We start from the raw sequence: 17,337 nt of genomic DNA on the forward strand, positions 1-17,337 counted from the left end.
CGCCTGACAAAGGAGTTCTTCCAAGAGAATAACATCACTCTTTTGGACCATCCTGCATGTTCCCCGGATCTAAACCCAATTGAGAACATTTGAGGATGGATGGCAAGGGAAGTTTACAAAAATGGACATCAGTTCCAGACAGTGGATGCCTTTCGTGAAGCCATCTTCAACACTTGGAGCAACGTTCCCACTAGCCTCCTGGAAACACTGGCATCAAGCATGCCTAAACGATTGTTTGAAGTCATCAACAAGAATGGTGGGGCTACTCATTACTGAGTCCTTTTTTTTGACACTTTCATTTCTGTTTTGGGGGTTTTCGGGGTTTTTTTTTCAGCTATGGTCTTAAACTTTTGATCAGCTGAAATGTTTGAGTGTAAATGCAGTTTTCAATTAATTCCCCGCTCAAAAGATTTTCTCTCTTACGCTGATTTCTTCTTTTAACATTGTGAAGCTCTACTTAGAACCTTCTTAAGATCCAATAGTGCAAAATGCAAATTCTTGCAATTTTTTGACTGGTCTTAAGATTTTGATCAGGAGTGTACATTCACCTAAACCTTTTATATGTGGTGCTGAAAATTCTAGAACATCTTAACTTGATAAGACCAAGGCACCACTTCTGACCATGATTGACTGCAGCTAGTAATTTCTCTTTGGAAGGATTTATTTGACAGCACTCAATGTTTTGACTAACACTAAAAATAAGTAGAAAGGAACCCAGTAAAGATCTAAGAAAGAGAGAAAATTGGGTAAGATGTTGAGGAACAACTTAGAATCCACCAAGGGTCAAGCCTGTTATGATCTGGAAACTGCTAAAAGACCAGTGTCTCTGACCATGGTGAAGTAACTTTGACATCACTATGGACTGACAGGGTGCTGACCAAAAAAGAAGTTTCCACTCCAAAACCCACATCTTCAAGCTGGACGGCTATCTGCAGGTGCCCACAAAAACAAGCCAAAGACTGAGGTTTCTGGCCACAATGACAAGACATATGTTGAGAGGAGTCTAGCTGAGGCTTTCAAACCTAAGAACACAGTACCAACTGTGAAGCACAGCCAAGGTCACTTTATTAATACCTGTAGGTAGACTTGTTTTGCAGTGGTTCAAAACCCTCATACGGGCATGCAAACATCATAACACCAACAAAGTATTGCAAGCTTCACAACTAAAATCAAAATCCATAAAACCATCCATCCTTCCATCTTCTTCCGCTTATCCGGGGTCGGGTCGCGGGGGAAGCAGCCTAAGCAGGGAGACCCAGACTTCCCTCTCCCCAGCCACTTGGGCCAGCTCCTCCGGAGGAATCCCAAGGGGTTCCCAGGCCAGCTGAGAAACATGTCCTGGGAGAAGCGTGTCCTGGGTTTTCCTCTGGGCCTCCTCCCAGTATAAAACAAACAAATCTAAACTTAATCTGTTAAATCCATTAAAATCCAATAAAAAAACATTGAAAGTGGCAGTCTCATTTCAGCTTGTTCAATTCTGTAACAGCGGCCAGAACAATGCTGTTTTTAAAATGTCTGGTCCTACATTTAGGGACTAAAAATCTTCATCCAGAGCGAAGAAGCTGAAACTCCCTATGGAGAGGATGAAAGTCATCATTTAAAACAGAAGTGGCTATTTGCTGTACATGTCTGCTGTACAGGGATGTCACTGATTGTTGGGACACTCCAGTCATTCTGGATGACAATTTCACCACCTGCTGAAGAGAACTTTCTTTCAGAGTTGTATGACCAAACCATGACACCAAGGATAAAACTATTCAATAATAAAAGCATGATAAAAGTGGGCCATTATGGTTCGGTCAATATTAATAGTGGTGGAAATATTGCCCTGTGGGACTGATGCATTGCACAAAATGAATGGAAAGAAGGAATAACTCCAAATCCTTCTATTTTAGCTGAAATCAACATTTAGATAGTTGAAACTTTGACACAATTGGGTGTTCCAACAGAACAATGATCCCAAACTGACATAAAAAATGGTTTCTGATTGAATAAAGAAGGCAACAATAAGTGACCTTCCAACAGCCTTAAACTCAACCCAATTGAAAATTTGTGGACTATGCTTAGAAGTCAAGTTAATGATAGGAAGCCAATCAATTTAAATGAACTCTATCAAAACTGGCAAGAGAAGTTGTCAAATATCAGTCAAAACTCTATTGGAAGCTTGTTAATGAGTACTAAAGGTCTGTGGTCAAATGTGTTGCTGCCATCAAATTCAAGATTACTTTTGTTTTTCCTAAAACTTGTACAACTTATTAGATTCAACATTTGAATAGTTTTCTGTGTTCCACTGTAATGGTTTGTAAACCATTGCATTCTGTTTTTATTTATATTTTACACAATGTTCCAACTCTTTCAGAATTTGGGTTGTATGTAAACCACTGACTGAACTGAACACACTGTCATTGTTTTTGGCTTCTGACATAAATCAGAGTTGTTGTATGAGCGGCACCGAAAACCAGACATGGAGACGAAGTAAAAGGTAAGTGATTTTATTTACAGGTGATGTATTTACAGTGGAAGACAACCAGGAGGATCTGCAATGGCAGGAAGGAGCAAGGTGAGTCTTGGGTACAGATCGGTTAGTTTAAGCAGTAAGGGATTCTTGAGAGTAATAGTCTTTATCTTACAGGTCCGAAGGAGCGGCAAGGCGTGGAGGCGAAGCAGGCTCAAGCAGAGGTAATCCAGGACGGGAGGAGTCCAGAGGTCCAGGAGCAGGTAAGTTCACCGGGCAGGTTCAAAGGTAAGTTCCAGGAAGGCAAATGACAGCGAGCAAAAAGGCAGCACAACCAGAAGCAAAGGAGATGCACAAAAAGCGAGGTTAACAAAGCCATGAGCTTGATATCAAGACTTAAAAGGCTGAGACTCTAACCCATAAGGCGTGATGCTCCAGCGAAGATCTGGAACCAGCCGGAGGCTTAAATACCGGTGCTGCTCATTAGGCGGAATCTGCTTCAGCCGGGGAGGAAGGATTAATGGTACTGCCAGCAGGGCAGAGACAAAACTCCAGATCCCCACAGCTTTATCTTGTGAAAATAAGATGAATATGATTCAAATATTTAAAAAACAAACATTGTGTATTTTAATATTACAGGACTAAGAGCACCTTGCCCCTAAACAGTTTGTACCCAACCAGTGAAAAATAAATAGTCTGGCCCTCAGAAGGTACATCTTTTAAATTTCAAGTATAATGTTGAAAACTTTTGAGTTTTCCTGCCTGAGTGTTCCATAGCTTAAATTTCACAGAGATTTTTTGTCATGTGTTGACTATCTCTGTATGGATGCTGCTCAATAGGTCGAATCTGCTTCAGATGGGGAGGAAGGATTAATGGTACTGCCAGCAGGGCGGAGAAAAAAAACCCCAGATCCCCACAGTATCTCCCTCTCAATGATCGTCTCTTGGCGATCTAGGACACCTCTCCGGGTGAGCCCTGTAAAAATCAGATCAAAGCAGCATCTAAAATGAAGGACCTAGGGACACATGACCGTTCCTCAGGTCTGTAGCACTCCCAGTCAACCAGGTACTGGAACCCTCTGCCTCTTCGTCTGATGTTCAAGATGCGGTTCACCGTAAAGGCTGGATGGTTATCGATTAGATGGGCGGGAGGGGGGAGGACAGTAGGTGGCCTAAGCGGACTTTCAACTACTGGTTTAAACTGGGACACATGGAAGGTGGGATGGATGCGCATGGTAGGTGGGAGTGTAAGGCAGACAGAGGTGGGATTAATTAGGCATTCCACCTGGAAGGGGCCAATGAATTGAGGAGTCAGCTTTCTGGAGCAGTCTCTCAGGTGAATGTCTCTGGTAGATAGCCAAACCTTGTCACCGGCCCGTTAAGCAGGGGTAGCGGAGCGATGCTAATCTGCGCTTCTTTTGTTTTGCTCCACAGTTCTCATGAGAGCACGCTTAGCCTGTCTCCAGATTCTTCGACAACTTTGTAAGTGGGATTGGACTGATGGCACAGTGATCTCAGATTTGAATCTGGGAAATAGCGGAGGATTGTAGCCCAAGGAGGCCTCAAAGGGAGATATACCCGTAGCAGATGATACGTGGGTGTTGTGAGCGTACTCGATCCAGGTGAGTTGTTTACTCCATGAGGATGGGTTGTCACTGGCCAAACATCTAAGGGCGACTTCCAACTCCTGATTGCAACGCTCAGTTTGTCCGTTCGATTGTGGGTGGTACCCGGACGTGAGGCTCACCTTAGCTCCGAGGGCAATGCAAAAGAACTTGCCCACTTGGGATGAAAATTGGGGTCCTCGGTCGGATACGACGTCCACTGGGATGCCGTGGATGCGAAACACATGATGAATCATTAATCTGGCCGTCTCGAATGCTGAAGGAAGCTTAGGCAAGGGGAGGAAGTGAGCCGATTTTGAGAATCGTTCAACAATAGTTAGAATGACGGTGTTACCCTGGGACGGAGGCAGACCTGTGACAAAGTCCAAAGCAATATGGGACCATGGATGACTGGGAATGGGTAGAGGTTGCAGCAGGCCCGCAGGGGGTTGGTTATTGTTTTTAAAACGAGCACATGTGGGACAGGCTGCCACAAAATCCATAACATCTGCTGACAGAGAGGGCCACCAAAAGTATCTGTTAGTCAAATTTAACATCCGGTTAATGCCGGGAGTACTGACTCAAGTGAAGCCAATTTAGTACTCTAGCTTTGACAGATTCGGGTATGTACGTTTTTCCCGGTGGCCCTCTGCTCGGGTCAGGTTCCGTCTGTTGAGCTTCACTGATTTCTCTTTCGATGGCCCAGGTGAGTGAACTGATGAACATGGTGGATGGAATAATGGGTTTCTCTCTGTTAGGCGGTTGAGAATCAGACCATAGTCTGAATAGGGCGTCAGGTTTGACATTCTTGGAGCCGGGTCTGTAAGTGATAGAGAAGTTAAATCTCCCAAAGAACAGTGACCACCTGGCCTGACAGGGGTTTAGTCTCTTGGCTGTCTGTAAATAGAAAAGATTCTTGTGGTCAGTCCAGATCAAAAAAGGTGTCTCGGATCCCTTCAGCCAGTGCCGCCATTCCTCCAAAGCCAACTTTATGGCCAACAGCTCCCGATTGCTGACGTCGTAGTTCCTTTCTGCTGGAGATAAACGCAGTAAGAAGTAAGCACATGGGTAAATCTTATTATCCGTGGATGATCTCTGGGAGAGAATGGCCCTCACACCAGAGTCAGAAGCATCCAACTTAACAATGAACTGGAGTTTGGGATTTGGATGATGTAGTATGGGAGCGGAAATGAAGCGAGACTTTAACTCACCAAAAGCAGCCTGGGCTTCTGGGGTCCATATGAAAGGTTGTTTGATTGATGTGAGCTGAGTGAGAGGAGCCGCCACCCTGCTGTAGTCCTTAATGAAGCGGCAGTAAAAATTAGCAAACCCCAAGAACCTCTGTAGCTGGCGTCGATCGATGGGCACCGGCCACTCTACCACTGCTTTGGTCTTTTTGAGATCAGTCTTGTAGTGTCCCTGTCCAAAAATGAAGCCCAAAAAGGTTACAGAGGAGACACTGAACTCACATTTTTCAGCCTTGATGAAGCGTTGGTTTTCGTAGAGCCTCTGAAGCACTGCTATAACCTGTTGACGATGTTGAGTGGGGTTCTGTGAATAAATCAAAATATCGTCTAGATAAACTAATACAAAAATGTTCAGAAAGTCACGTAAAACATCATTTATGAGAGAATGGAAAACTGCGGGGGCATTGGTGAGTCCAAAGGGCATCACCAAATATTCAAAGAGCCCCAGAGGAGTTTTGAAAGCAGTTTTCCATTCGTCCCTCTCTCTTATCCTAACCAGATGGTATGTGTTACGAAGGTCTAATTTAGTGAAAATGGTGGCAGAGTGGAGTTGCTGGTGGACTGAGTCAATTAGGGGTAATGGATACTTGTTCTTTACCGTAATCTGATTTAAACCTCGATAGTCTATGCATGGGCGAAGGCTCTTGTCTTTCTTTTCTACAAAGAAGAATCCAGCACCAACAGGGGATCTGGTTGGACAAATAATACCAGACGAGAGAGATTCTTCGATATAAGTTTTTATGGCATCTCTATCTGGACCTAATAGGTTGAATAGCCGGCTCGAGGGAAGAGAAGCCTCAGGTAGAAGTTCAATAGCGCAATCATACGGTCTGTGTGGAGGGAGAGACAGGGCTTTGGTTTTGCTGAATACTGGTGCAAGGTCATGATACTCGAGGGGAACCTTAGATAACTTTTCAGGGGGCTCTTTTCTTTCTGAGATAGAGAGTATAGCGAAGTGTAGGTAGTTCTTAAGGCAGAAATTCCTCCAAGACTTTATCCTTTTTTCTGCCCAATTGATAACCGGATTATGTTTTGGTAGCCACAGAAAACCTAGTATCATTTGAAACGTGGGTGATGAGAACGCCAAAAACTCACCCAATTTGCTGTGATTTCCAAAAGTGATGAAATGGAGATTGGAGACCCGATGTTTGATTTGGGTGATTATCTGCCCTGAGATGTCCATGACTGGTAGCGAGGAGGTCATTTCTTGTAAGGGTAGATACCAACTGTGAAACACGTCCTCAGAGATGAGGTTTTGCTCGGCTCCAGAGTCCACCAATGCATGGATGGGCATCTTGTATTGCTCGTTGGTGATAGTGGTGTGTAAATAGAATCAAGAACTGAGGGGATGTGCCAAACTACTCACTAGAATCCCTCGTTCCTCTAGTGAGCTTGTCCTTTTAACGGAAATGGGCATTTTGCACGGAAATGTCACTTATCACCACAGGCCTCGTATCGTCTCTGCCTTTCCTCCGGACTCAGCCGGGCTCGACCCAGCTGCATGGACTCTGATTCTGTTCCAGCGATACTGGGCTCCACCCTCTGATCTCCGATAGATGGATGAGTCGTGGAGGAAGAAGAGAACTGGAACTTGTAGCCCTTCTCACGTTGCCTTTCTCGTAAGTGGTTGTCCAGTTGGATGGTGAGAGTGATTAACTCCTCCAAAGATCAGGGTTCGTCTCTTCTGGCCAGTTGGTCCTTAAGGGGCTCCTGTAGAGCGTTGATAAAAGCACCTTTCAATGCTTATGAGTTCCAACCGGAAGACGCTGCCAGCGTCTGGAAGTCAATGGCGAATTGGGCCACTGATCTCTGTCCTTGCTTTAGGTTCCACAATCTCTTAGTGATTTCTGCCTCACTGTATTTATGTCCGAAAGTTTGTTCAAAATCTTCTAGAAATTGATTGAATGGAGTTTGACTAATAGCCCAGAAGCTGTATTTAGCTTCGGCCCACCTTAGCGCCTTATCTCTCAATAAACCGATTATGTAAGAAATCTTTGAGGAATCATCAAAAAAAGATTGTGGAGAGCGATAAAAAACTAGAGAGCACTGTAACAGGAAACCTAAAAATGCTCAGGAGTAGGTGAGGGAACATCCCAGAAGTGAGAGGTAGCCGGGGAAGATTGTGTTCCCGCTGCAGTGGTGGAAGCAGAAGTTGGTGCTGCAGGTGTGAGTTGCTCCAGGGACAACAGCTTCTGATGAATTTCCTAAGTTAGCATAGTTAGCTGGTCAAGTCGTCCGGTTTCTGATCACTGTTGTTCACACAGGTCGTTTAACATGGACTCGTGCCTGCCGAGTTGTGGCGGCTTTTGTGAGTTCCGAATGGGTCGAGCGTTCCGCCATTTTTTCAGTAAATTTCTTTACCCACATCCGGGGTACGCCAACTTGGGCCTGAGGAATTGAAAAAATAAAAAAAAATCATCCAAGGTTCCTGGGAACAACCAGGTGCAAAAATGACTGGGTCTTCTGGATTCGGGCCGCTCTAGACAGTTTCTGGCTGGAGCATACTGACATAAACCAGAGTAGTTGTATGAGCGGCGCCAAGAACCAGACATGGAGTAAAAGGTAAGTGATTTTATTTACAGGTGATGTATTTACAGTAGAAGACAACCAGGGGGATCTGCAATGGCAGGAAGGAGCAAGGTGAGTCTCTGGTACAGATCGGTTAGTTTGAGCAGTAAAGGATTCTTGAGAGTAATAGTCTTTATCTTACAGGTCCGAAGGAGCGGCAAGGCGTGGAGGCGAAGCAGGCTCAAGCAGAGGTAATCCAGGACGGGAGGAGTCCAGAGGTCCAGGAGCAGGTAAGTTCACCGGGCAGGTTCAAAGGTAAGTTCCAGGAAGGCAAATGACAGCGAGCAAAAAGGCAGCACAACCAGAAGCAAAGGAGATGCACAAAAAGCGAGGTTAACAAAGCCATGAGCTTGATATCAAGACTTAAAAGGCTGAGACTCTAACCCATAAGGCGTGATGCTCCAGCGAAGATCTGGAACCAAACCATCCCAGATTCACTTCTAAGTGTTACTGTATTTGCCAGTGATGTATATTCTATAGACGTGACATCACGTGACTTTTGATGAGATGAAAGCACTCCCATCTTAAGGAAGTAATTCATTTTAACTTCTCCACTCAGCAGTACTGTAATGCCTTCACATTGCGTAGTGTTTGCTTGCACAAATCACATCAGAAAATGCCCAGACAGCATAACAATTCATTGATAAGTGTATATAACAGTTATATTAACAAGGCTATGTTTAACAAGACAAGACAAGAATCTCATCACTGAAGAGTTCAAAGCAAAGCTGGAGTCACTTACAGGTAGGTCATTAAATGGGACATCTTGATGCGTATTACATGAAAATTAGGAGGTTTATGTCATTTTATACTGTATTACATATCTACTCAGTATATAAATATTAATTATTGTGATCCCTTATCTTGCACAAAACATTCAGGTGAATCTGTAGCCTATGTTACTTAACTCTCTTTATTATTGCATTATAAACTTTTAAAACTGAAATAAACATTTTTTTTTTACTATTGTATTTGAAATTTTGTGTAAGTCCCGTTTTAAATCTGCAGCTGATAGAACTTAGAAGGTATCAGTAAATCAACAGTGACTATAATCCCATCTAAAATGTGTTTATTTTCATTTAACAGGTGGTTAGAATCTGCTCACGGATCACCTGGCTGAACGCTCTGAAAGTGAAGACTCAACAATCACCAGATGTTTCCAGGTGTTCACCCTGATCACTGATGAGATGTCTCTGAGGCAGCAAACTGAATTTGATCAACACAAAGAAAAGATGGTTGGTTTTGTGGAACCAGTGATTGATGATTCAGCAGAGGAAGAAAAAGCTGTAATTAAATTTTCGTATTCTATGAATAAGATAACTAATTATACGATAAATATGATAACTAATTCCTGATTAATTAGTTCTTCAATAAAGTATTCAGAGGTTAGAGGATCATGTGTTGCTGCAGGTTTGTAATGATTTTATTACTTTATTTATGTATTTATTAACCTTCTGATGTTATGGATGAGGGTGGCACAGTGGTGTAGTGGTTAGAGCTGTTGTCTCCCAGCAATAAGGTTACAGGATCACTTCCTGGCCCAGGGCCTTTCTAGGTGGAGTTTGCATGTTTTCCCTGTGCACACGTGGGTTTACTCCAGGAACTCTGGTTTCCTCACACAGACAAAAACATGCATGTTAGGTTGATGATTCTAAAAATGTCCCTAGGTGTGAATGGTTGTTTGTCTCGTTTGTCTATATGTGGCCCTGCGATGGACTTGCAACCTGTCCAGGGTGTCCCCTACCTCTTGCACAGTGACTGCTGGAGATAGACAGCAGCTTCTTGTGACCCAGAAAGATGGATGGATTGCACATCACTAGTCTTCTAAACTGCACTGAAGTGAAGCAGGGCTTCAAGCATGTAATAAATTGGGTTCTATCATATATTCAAGGCAAAAGTTAAACTGCAATATACTCAAGCTTATTTTTTCACCTGCTCATCAGATATTGTCACTTTGTTTTTAAAGATGATCCACTGAACATTCTCACTGCAGGGCGGGGTAGTCAGGGAGCCGTTATAGATGAAGTATTTCTCTGTGGAGTTTGGCAGGAGACCTTGCAGAGTGAAAGGCAACAACTGTGCAGTTTTTCCTGGACAACAAATAAGAAAAAAATGAGAAAGGAAAACAAAAGATAATAAGTGAAAAGAAGCAAGAGAAGAATGAACTACTGTACCATATCTGCTCACGCTGTTGATGCCATCTATGATAGCAGCATAGTTTATGTTGTCTTCAGTGCTTGTCTGTCCAAAAAAAAAATCCACATAATTTCATATTATTGACAGTACAAGAAAAAGGGGCAGTCTGGCCATTTTTTTAATGATGTTAAGTAAATAGTTATCAATAGTTAGTGCCTTATCAGTTATGACATCAGTCATAGGGTTGCCAACTTTCAGAAACTGAAATAAGCAACACTGACTGACCAAAGCAGTACAGTGGGAGGGAATAATTTTTGTCTAGATATTTAGCTATGAGAAGCCATTTCTACTAAAAGTGATGTCATCCAAGGAACATGTAATCACTAAACATCACTGTTTCACCTATTATACATAAACAGATTTGCACAGCCTCTTACAGATAAGGAACAATACGTATTCCTTATCAACTTAATATGGAACAAGTCGTTTTTAGTTTCAAACAGTTGGCAACCCTAGTTTACTGAAAATGACATACAATGCTACATTAGCTAATATTAAACCTCTAACCTCTAAAATTTTGCCTGACTCAGTTTGTTTAGTTTCTTTCAGTTTTGTCAACTAAATAACACAGAGTTGTCAACTCTTACACATCACTCACCAATTTAACCTATTTCTCACACACTCATGTAGCATCACTTAATCTTAAGAGACATATGAAAGCTGACTTTGGTCCAAAAGTAAACACAGTTTATTTAACAATATTTTCACACTTCTGTTAGTAATTGGTCTGCCAAAGAGACACTTCTGACGGGCTGTCTCTCTCCACCAACAGGGCCTGTTTAAGCTGCTGGTGGGTGGGTCAGTCATGTGGGGTGATGGTGGCACCGATTATGTCTTGAAAAAAATACTTTGGCACTGCAGTCGCTTTTCTCCCAAACAGAAATGAGAGCAGGTGATGAAGTGGAGCAAGTTTATCTTTTTAGTTTAAAATGTGGGCAATTTTATAAATTTACTTTGTCTAAATAATATCAGAGGCTAGTTTTAACCAAGGTGGTTTTATCAAATCATATTTAGCTAGCAACTCTTCTCTGCCTTTACAGCAACACTGCCTCAGACAGTGATCTGACTAATATCTGATATTTTAAATGACGGATGTCAAACACTGACTGAAATCTAAAATATTTTCAGTTAGCATAAAATATTTTCCTGTCTTTCAGAGTAATGCAACAGAGAACAGCAACTTAGATGATTGTGTCAATACTGTTACAACTTCAATGCAAACATCACTTGATAAAATTGCTTCACTGAAAAATAAAGTGATCAGTGAGAGGGTGCTTGCTCCTTGTTTTAATCCAGAGTTGCATACTTTAAAACAGGCAATCTAGAAAGTTGGAATGACAACGGAACTCTACTAAATAGAATAATTTTATTTAACCTGGAGAGATAGCTTGTTACCATAGCTTCATAAAGCTAGAACTGTATATTATTCATCTTTAATAGAAGAGAACAAGAGCAACCCCAGGTTTCCATTTAGTACTGTAGCTAGATGAATGAAAAGTCTCTGTTTAGCCAAGTATCCCTATAACTAAGTAGTAATGACTTCATGAGATTCTATATCAAAAACATTATTTTAATTAGGGAGAAAATTCACACCATCTTTCCTACTTTTGATTCTGATTCCCTGTCATGTGAAACCACTTTAGAAGTGTCACTAGAACTTATTTGTGTTTGGACTGTTTTTGTCCTGTTGAGCTTTCCGAATTGTCAAAATTAGCAGCTTCATCCAAACCATCAATATATCTGTTGGATCCCATCCCAACCAGACTTTTCAAAGAGGTATTTACCCTAATTAATATCCCCATTTTAGATCTGCATAATTTGTCTCTAATAGGTTATGTGCCACAGAGCTTTGAGACTGCAATTAAACCTTTACTGAAAAAACCCTCTTGATTCAGGAGCTCTGGCCAAGTATAGATCTATATCTAATCTACCATCAATCTCAGAAACGCTTGAGAAAATAGATGCAATTTAGTTGTGTGAACAACTGTACAGAAACAAGCTGTTTGAGAAGTTTCAGTCAGGGTTTAGAGCTCATCATAGCACAGAAACAGCACTGGTGAAAGTTGCTGATATTCTCTTGGCCTCAGGCAGTGGACTTATGTCTATACTTGTCCTGTGGGTTAGAGTTCAGTGCTGTATTTGACAGAACTGATTATATTATTCTATTACAGTGGTGTAAACATGATGTGATAACAGGGACAGATCTAAAATGGTTTAAATCATACATATCTGATGGATTCCACTATGTTCATGTTAATATTGAATCTTATTCATACAGCAGGGCTAGTCACGGTACTCCTCAGGGTTCAGTGCTTGGACCAGTACTCTTTAATTTATAAATATTTTCATTGGGTAAAGTTATTAGAAAAAATTGTCATTGTCATCAGCTGAAAAAATGTTTGAGTGTAAATGCAGTTTTCAATTAATTTGCTTAATGGAAGCGATTTTGTGCCTTTTTATGTTCTAGAAGATTCATATTGCATTGACAAACACAAAATCTTTGAATATCATCAAATAAAATCTATTATCCAGTACAAATTTAAAATGAACACAACACAATCATCTGTCCTTAACACATACACACACCTACACACATAAAAAACATACTTCAAACAGTACAGCAAGCGCTGTGATCCTGCCACTGGCCTTGTTGGTTTCATCTGAAGAGTCAAACTGATGTGCATCATAACAGTAGATCTGCATCTATGGAAATAAAAACAACTTTTGTTAAATTTCATTATGTGAAGTTAATTCTTTCTACTGCGACATTATACTATTGAATTAGAATCAACAATCAAGGATACAAACAACCCTCTTTGGTAACTTTGGTCTGTTTTTTGAACCCAGGGGGGCGGGGGGCTCTGAAGCACAAGATTAATTTGTGAGGTAAACTGAGCTTTTATTCTGGAATTAGAATCTTTATTCTGTTACCTTTTTTAAAGTGCTAGTGCTGCTCACTAAAGGATTTTTCCACAAAGGAGGTGCCAGTGCTACACAGGGGCTAGTGCTAGAGCTGTTTCTTTAGAAATAAAGTTAGGAACCAGTTTGACTTTCCACAACCATGTCATTACATCACATTACATGTCTCTTTCAGTAAATAGTTGATCCTCCCTCTATTGTCTTTTGAATTTTTGTGGACAATTACAAAGCAGAGACACTGTATCTCCACACATCACAAGGTTTGTGTCACTATTCCTGCAAACAGAAGTCTTATTATCACCCATCTGTTTAAAAACACTGTTTTAAACAAAAGTCAGTGTTTGTGAATGCTCTGCCATCCGGCTTTTCTGATCTTTGACTGCATTTGTAAACATTACTGACTATAGGAGTTACACATATAATTTCAAACAGAGTTTATAAACACCAGCTGGTCATGTTAAAAATCTTGAATAATTTTTTCATCATGTTCCTTCTGCCTTGTTCTGTCTGTTCCACAACAAGAGTAAAGTGAAAGCCAAAAAATGTAAACTCTATTAGCCCAAGGTGTCCTTGCACCTTTCAGCTGTCTCACTGATTCCTGTCTCCATCCTTGTGTCTTCCCAAAGCAATTTTGCTGAAAGAAACTACACAGTGGAGCTTGGGAACTCATTGCAGTAAGGCTTGCAATAAAACAGTGGCAACATTGGGTGGCTGTGGATCAGTGGTTAGAGCAGTCGTCCTCAAATGAAAGAGTTGGAGGTTCGATTCCTGGCAGGAAACACTGATTCCTGGCATGTCAAAGTGTCCCGGGAAGACACTGAACCCCTCATTGCCTCTGATGACTGATTAGTTTCTGTTCAGAGATGTAGAGTTCTGTATGAATGTGTATGTGGATGGGTAAATGACAACACAGATTATGTTGTAAAGCGCTTTGATTGGCCTGGTTGGCTAGAAAGGCGCTATATCAGAACAGTCCATTTACCATCAGTTAGAGGGGTTGGAACAGCCATTTGTAGTTTGGGCAGATCACCAGAACCTGGAATACCTAAAGTGGTTCAGGTCAGGAGGGCTTTATTCTTTAGTCAGTTCATCTTGACAGAGGCCAACTGACCAGGGTCCAAGAGTATGAAGCTTGGCACCCTCTCTTGACTACATTCACATACTGAGAAATATCTTGAAGGGAACAAGGATGCTGATTATGTACTTCCACACAGCTAGCTGTCACTTGACTGGAAATTGAGAGAGAAGTCTCTCAAACAAACAATTCAATTCCCACCCTGGCTGGATGTTCTGTTAAATGATTTTTGTCCCTGAAAATATTAGATTCCAAGATTTTCTCTTTCTGTCATTCCTCAAAACTCACTTGTCATCCAGGCATCAATCATACTCTGTTGTTCAACAACAATTTTGGTGCCCTGCCCTAAGAAAAATATAAAGGAGTATGCCCACTGCATCTACAGTTTGTGCCCAGTCCAAGGTTTCCCACACCATACCCACTTGTTTATGAAGATCATTACTAACCTTCTCCATCATAGAGAAACACTTATACTCACCGTTGTTGATACATTTTCTAAAACTGTCCATGCGGTGCCCCTCAAGAAGTTACCAACCTCTGAAGAGTTGATTGAAATTCTATCCAGAAGTTTTTTACTTACAAAAATCTGCTATTGGTGATTCTGGTCCACCCCTTCTGCTACGTAAAATCTCTGCCTCCAAGTTTAATCATTTTTAAAAAATCTTTCCTGCAGTGTCTAGTTTGGGTTTTGTTTACAAATTGTTACAATTATAGTTTACAAAAAAGAGTTCTAGGAAGTAATGACAGAAAAAAAGTCCAACATATATTTTCTTCATCTGTACCTGCAAATAAGTGAAGTGTTTTTAAAAAATAGTGCTACCTACAAGTTGTAATAACAAAATTTAATTCTTACTGTTCTAAATCTTGATGTCACAAAATTACCAGAGATATTGTGATATAATTTTGAGAGGATATTTCCCAATCCTAAATGTACCTTTTGTGTGTGTAAGATTAAAATTTGAGGAATTTCTGAGCTTAATAGTCATACGTCTTACCTCTAAAGGGTATTTGACTCCATCCAGGCTATGTTCTGAGCCCTCTGAAGAGGCATTGCAGCGGCCCCAGTGAAAGGTGATGTGTCCCACCTTGAACTTTGACCCGAGACCCCCTCCGCTAACATAAAACTCTCCATCCACATTGATTGTCACTGACAAAAAAAAGACATGCACAGGTACATTTTGTGAGACTGTGTAAAAAAATTATCTTTAAACACAAAGCAACTGTAAATCTCACTTTTCTATTGCACAAGTCAGCATCAAGTGTGGCATGTCCCTTCTCTGTTCTGCAAAGGCTTGAACCTACTTAGCCAAATCAGCATAAAAACTGGCTACAGATTTTAGATCTAAAGTGGAACAGCCATCAGCCACCTTCTCTACATGAATGGCATCCAGCTGTACAAAAATAAGTGAGACATTGATTTACTGGTCTACCTCACCAGGATACACAACAAGGATACTGGAATGTAAGTTAGATAAATCTGGTTAAATTGTATCCAGGAAAAGTAAGGTGATCACAGCTGAAGGGGCTGAATTTCCTGAAGGCAACATTACAGATGTTCAGGACAGCTACACACACCTTGGAACCCCACAGGTAAATGGTAACCTTGAAGGGGATGCAAAGAATGTCAGCCACAACCAAGTACCTACGGAGAGTCAGACAAGTCCTGAAGAGCCAGCTGACTGGCAAAAACAATTTCCAACCATTAACACATACACATGCCAGTCATCAGATACCCTACTGGTATGATAGCCTGGCCAAAGGAGATAGAAGCTACTGATGTCAAGACAAGGAAGCTCCTCAGAATGCATGGAAGGTTTCACCTCATGTCCAGCACCCTGAGATTGTACATTAAGCAAAAGGAGATAAGCAGAGGACTAGTGAACACTACAATGACTATACAGGATAAAACAACAAAAATCTTGAACTACATCAGAAAAAAGCTCCCAGTGATGCACTGCTAAGTGAATGTCTCAGATGTCAGAAACCCAATATGAAAGATAAGTGATGGGAGAAACTATAATGGATAGATAAGCCCCCGCACAGCATGTAGTACCAGCAGATTTTGGGAGTAGAAACAAAAGGAATGCACTAAGGCACTAATCATGGCAGAACAAGAGCAGGCCCTTAGCATAGGATCAACAGAAGCTGGGGTCTACCAGGTCTACCACACTGGACAAGACCCAAGATACAGACTGTGCAAAGATGTACATGAGACAATCCAGCACATATCAGCAGGATGCAAGACGCAACCAGGCAAAAAGTACACACAGAACACAGAAACTAAGTGGCTAGAATAGTGTACAGGAACATCTATGCCCAGTAGAGACTGAAGGTCCCACAATCAAGCGGGCGATTCCAACAAACGTGGTGGAGAATGACAAGGCTAAGATACTGTGGGACATGCAGCTCCAAAATGACAAACATGTGATGGCCAACCACTGGGATGGTTGACAAACTATAGAAGAAGTCAGTGGTGACAACTGTAGCAATCATAAATGACTGTAACGTCAAGAAAAAGAACCACAAGCAACTGGAGAAATACCTGCGCAGAACATTCAAGCTCCTGGGCCTCTTGTAGGAGCCAAACTTGAAGTGAAAAGTGCAACAATCTATGTGAAAAGGGCAAGCTCAGAGCAAGAATATAAAACTCCAAACTCCCTCTTGTTACCATTATTAACCAAAAACAAAAAAGAAAAAAAGTAACATGAAGAAAATACAGGCAGATGCATCATAATGACAGTGTATTTTACTTTTTGTTCTTTGCAAAACTATAAATGTGACTGTCATAGATAATATGAGCCTTGAGTTTGAGAAAGCCAGTGGCTATCACAAGATTTATTCCTTACTTATGAAAGGCCGGGTGTCTGAATCTGAGTTTCCCCACCCTATTCCATCCTCTATCCCTGTTTCAATGCAATTCTGAGGTTGACATTGTTGATGATGACTTAGCATGATGGCTCTTACCTGTCTTGCCATTGTTTGTGATGGTTGTCCTGTCATTTGTCAGATTCTCCCACCCATCAAATCTCAGCTTCTGGTACTGCAGCTTCACAGTGGCCAAGTCTTCCTCAATGTTAATAGGAGACTGCTTGGCACTGCTGCACGATGGAAACTTTTTGGCCCAGTTGTGTTGATTTAATGTTCCTGGTGGGCAGATACAGGTACAATGTCTAATTATTGCTTTTAGTAGACAGTGTTAAGGGATTGTAAGAAGTTTGATAAGGAGAAACTAGTAGAACAAAGAACTAACAAACACACAGCAGACTATACTGC

General features: G+C 41.4%; 1 protein-coding gene across 23 annotated transcripts in view; it reads right to left on the minus strand.

The window, feature by feature from the left end:
• The window catches only part of ptprz1a (protein tyrosine phosphatase receptor type Z1a), a 197,760-nt gene that overhangs the window by 123,354 nt on the left and 57,069 nt on the right, over window positions 1-17,337 (minus strand). For 16 of the 23 annotated variants that reach the window (XR_005234290.1, XR_005234291.1, XM_037980715.1 and 13 more), the window contains exons 3-7: window positions 17,029-17,208; window positions 15,060-15,211; window positions 12,678-12,773; window positions 10,049-10,115; window positions 9,807-9,964 (exon numbers count right to left, since the gene is read on the minus strand). Coding sequence is in view for 14 of the 23 variants with exons in the window: in XM_037980715.1 (XP_037836643.1) it covers window positions 9,807-9,964; window positions 10,049-10,115; window positions 12,678-12,773; window positions 15,060-15,211; window positions 17,029-17,208 (653 nt within the window). In the remaining 9 variants the exon portion in view is untranslated. Of the gene's footprint in view, window positions 1-2,630; window positions 9,488-9,806; window positions 9,965-10,048; window positions 10,116-12,677; window positions 12,774-15,059; window positions 15,212-17,028; window positions 17,209-17,337 lie in introns of those variants that run through there. The other 7 variants (XM_037980718.1, XM_037980717.1, XM_037980723.1 and 4 more) reach the window with 7 other exon arrangements.

This window comes from Kryptolebias marmoratus, linkage group LG17 (genome assembly GCF_001649575.2).
Source record: "Kryptolebias marmoratus isolate JLee-2015 linkage group LG17, ASM164957v2, whole genome shotgun sequence".
In the NCBI taxonomy this organism is placed as follows: Eukaryota; Metazoa; Chordata; class Actinopteri; order Cyprinodontiformes; family Rivulidae; genus Kryptolebias; species Kryptolebias marmoratus.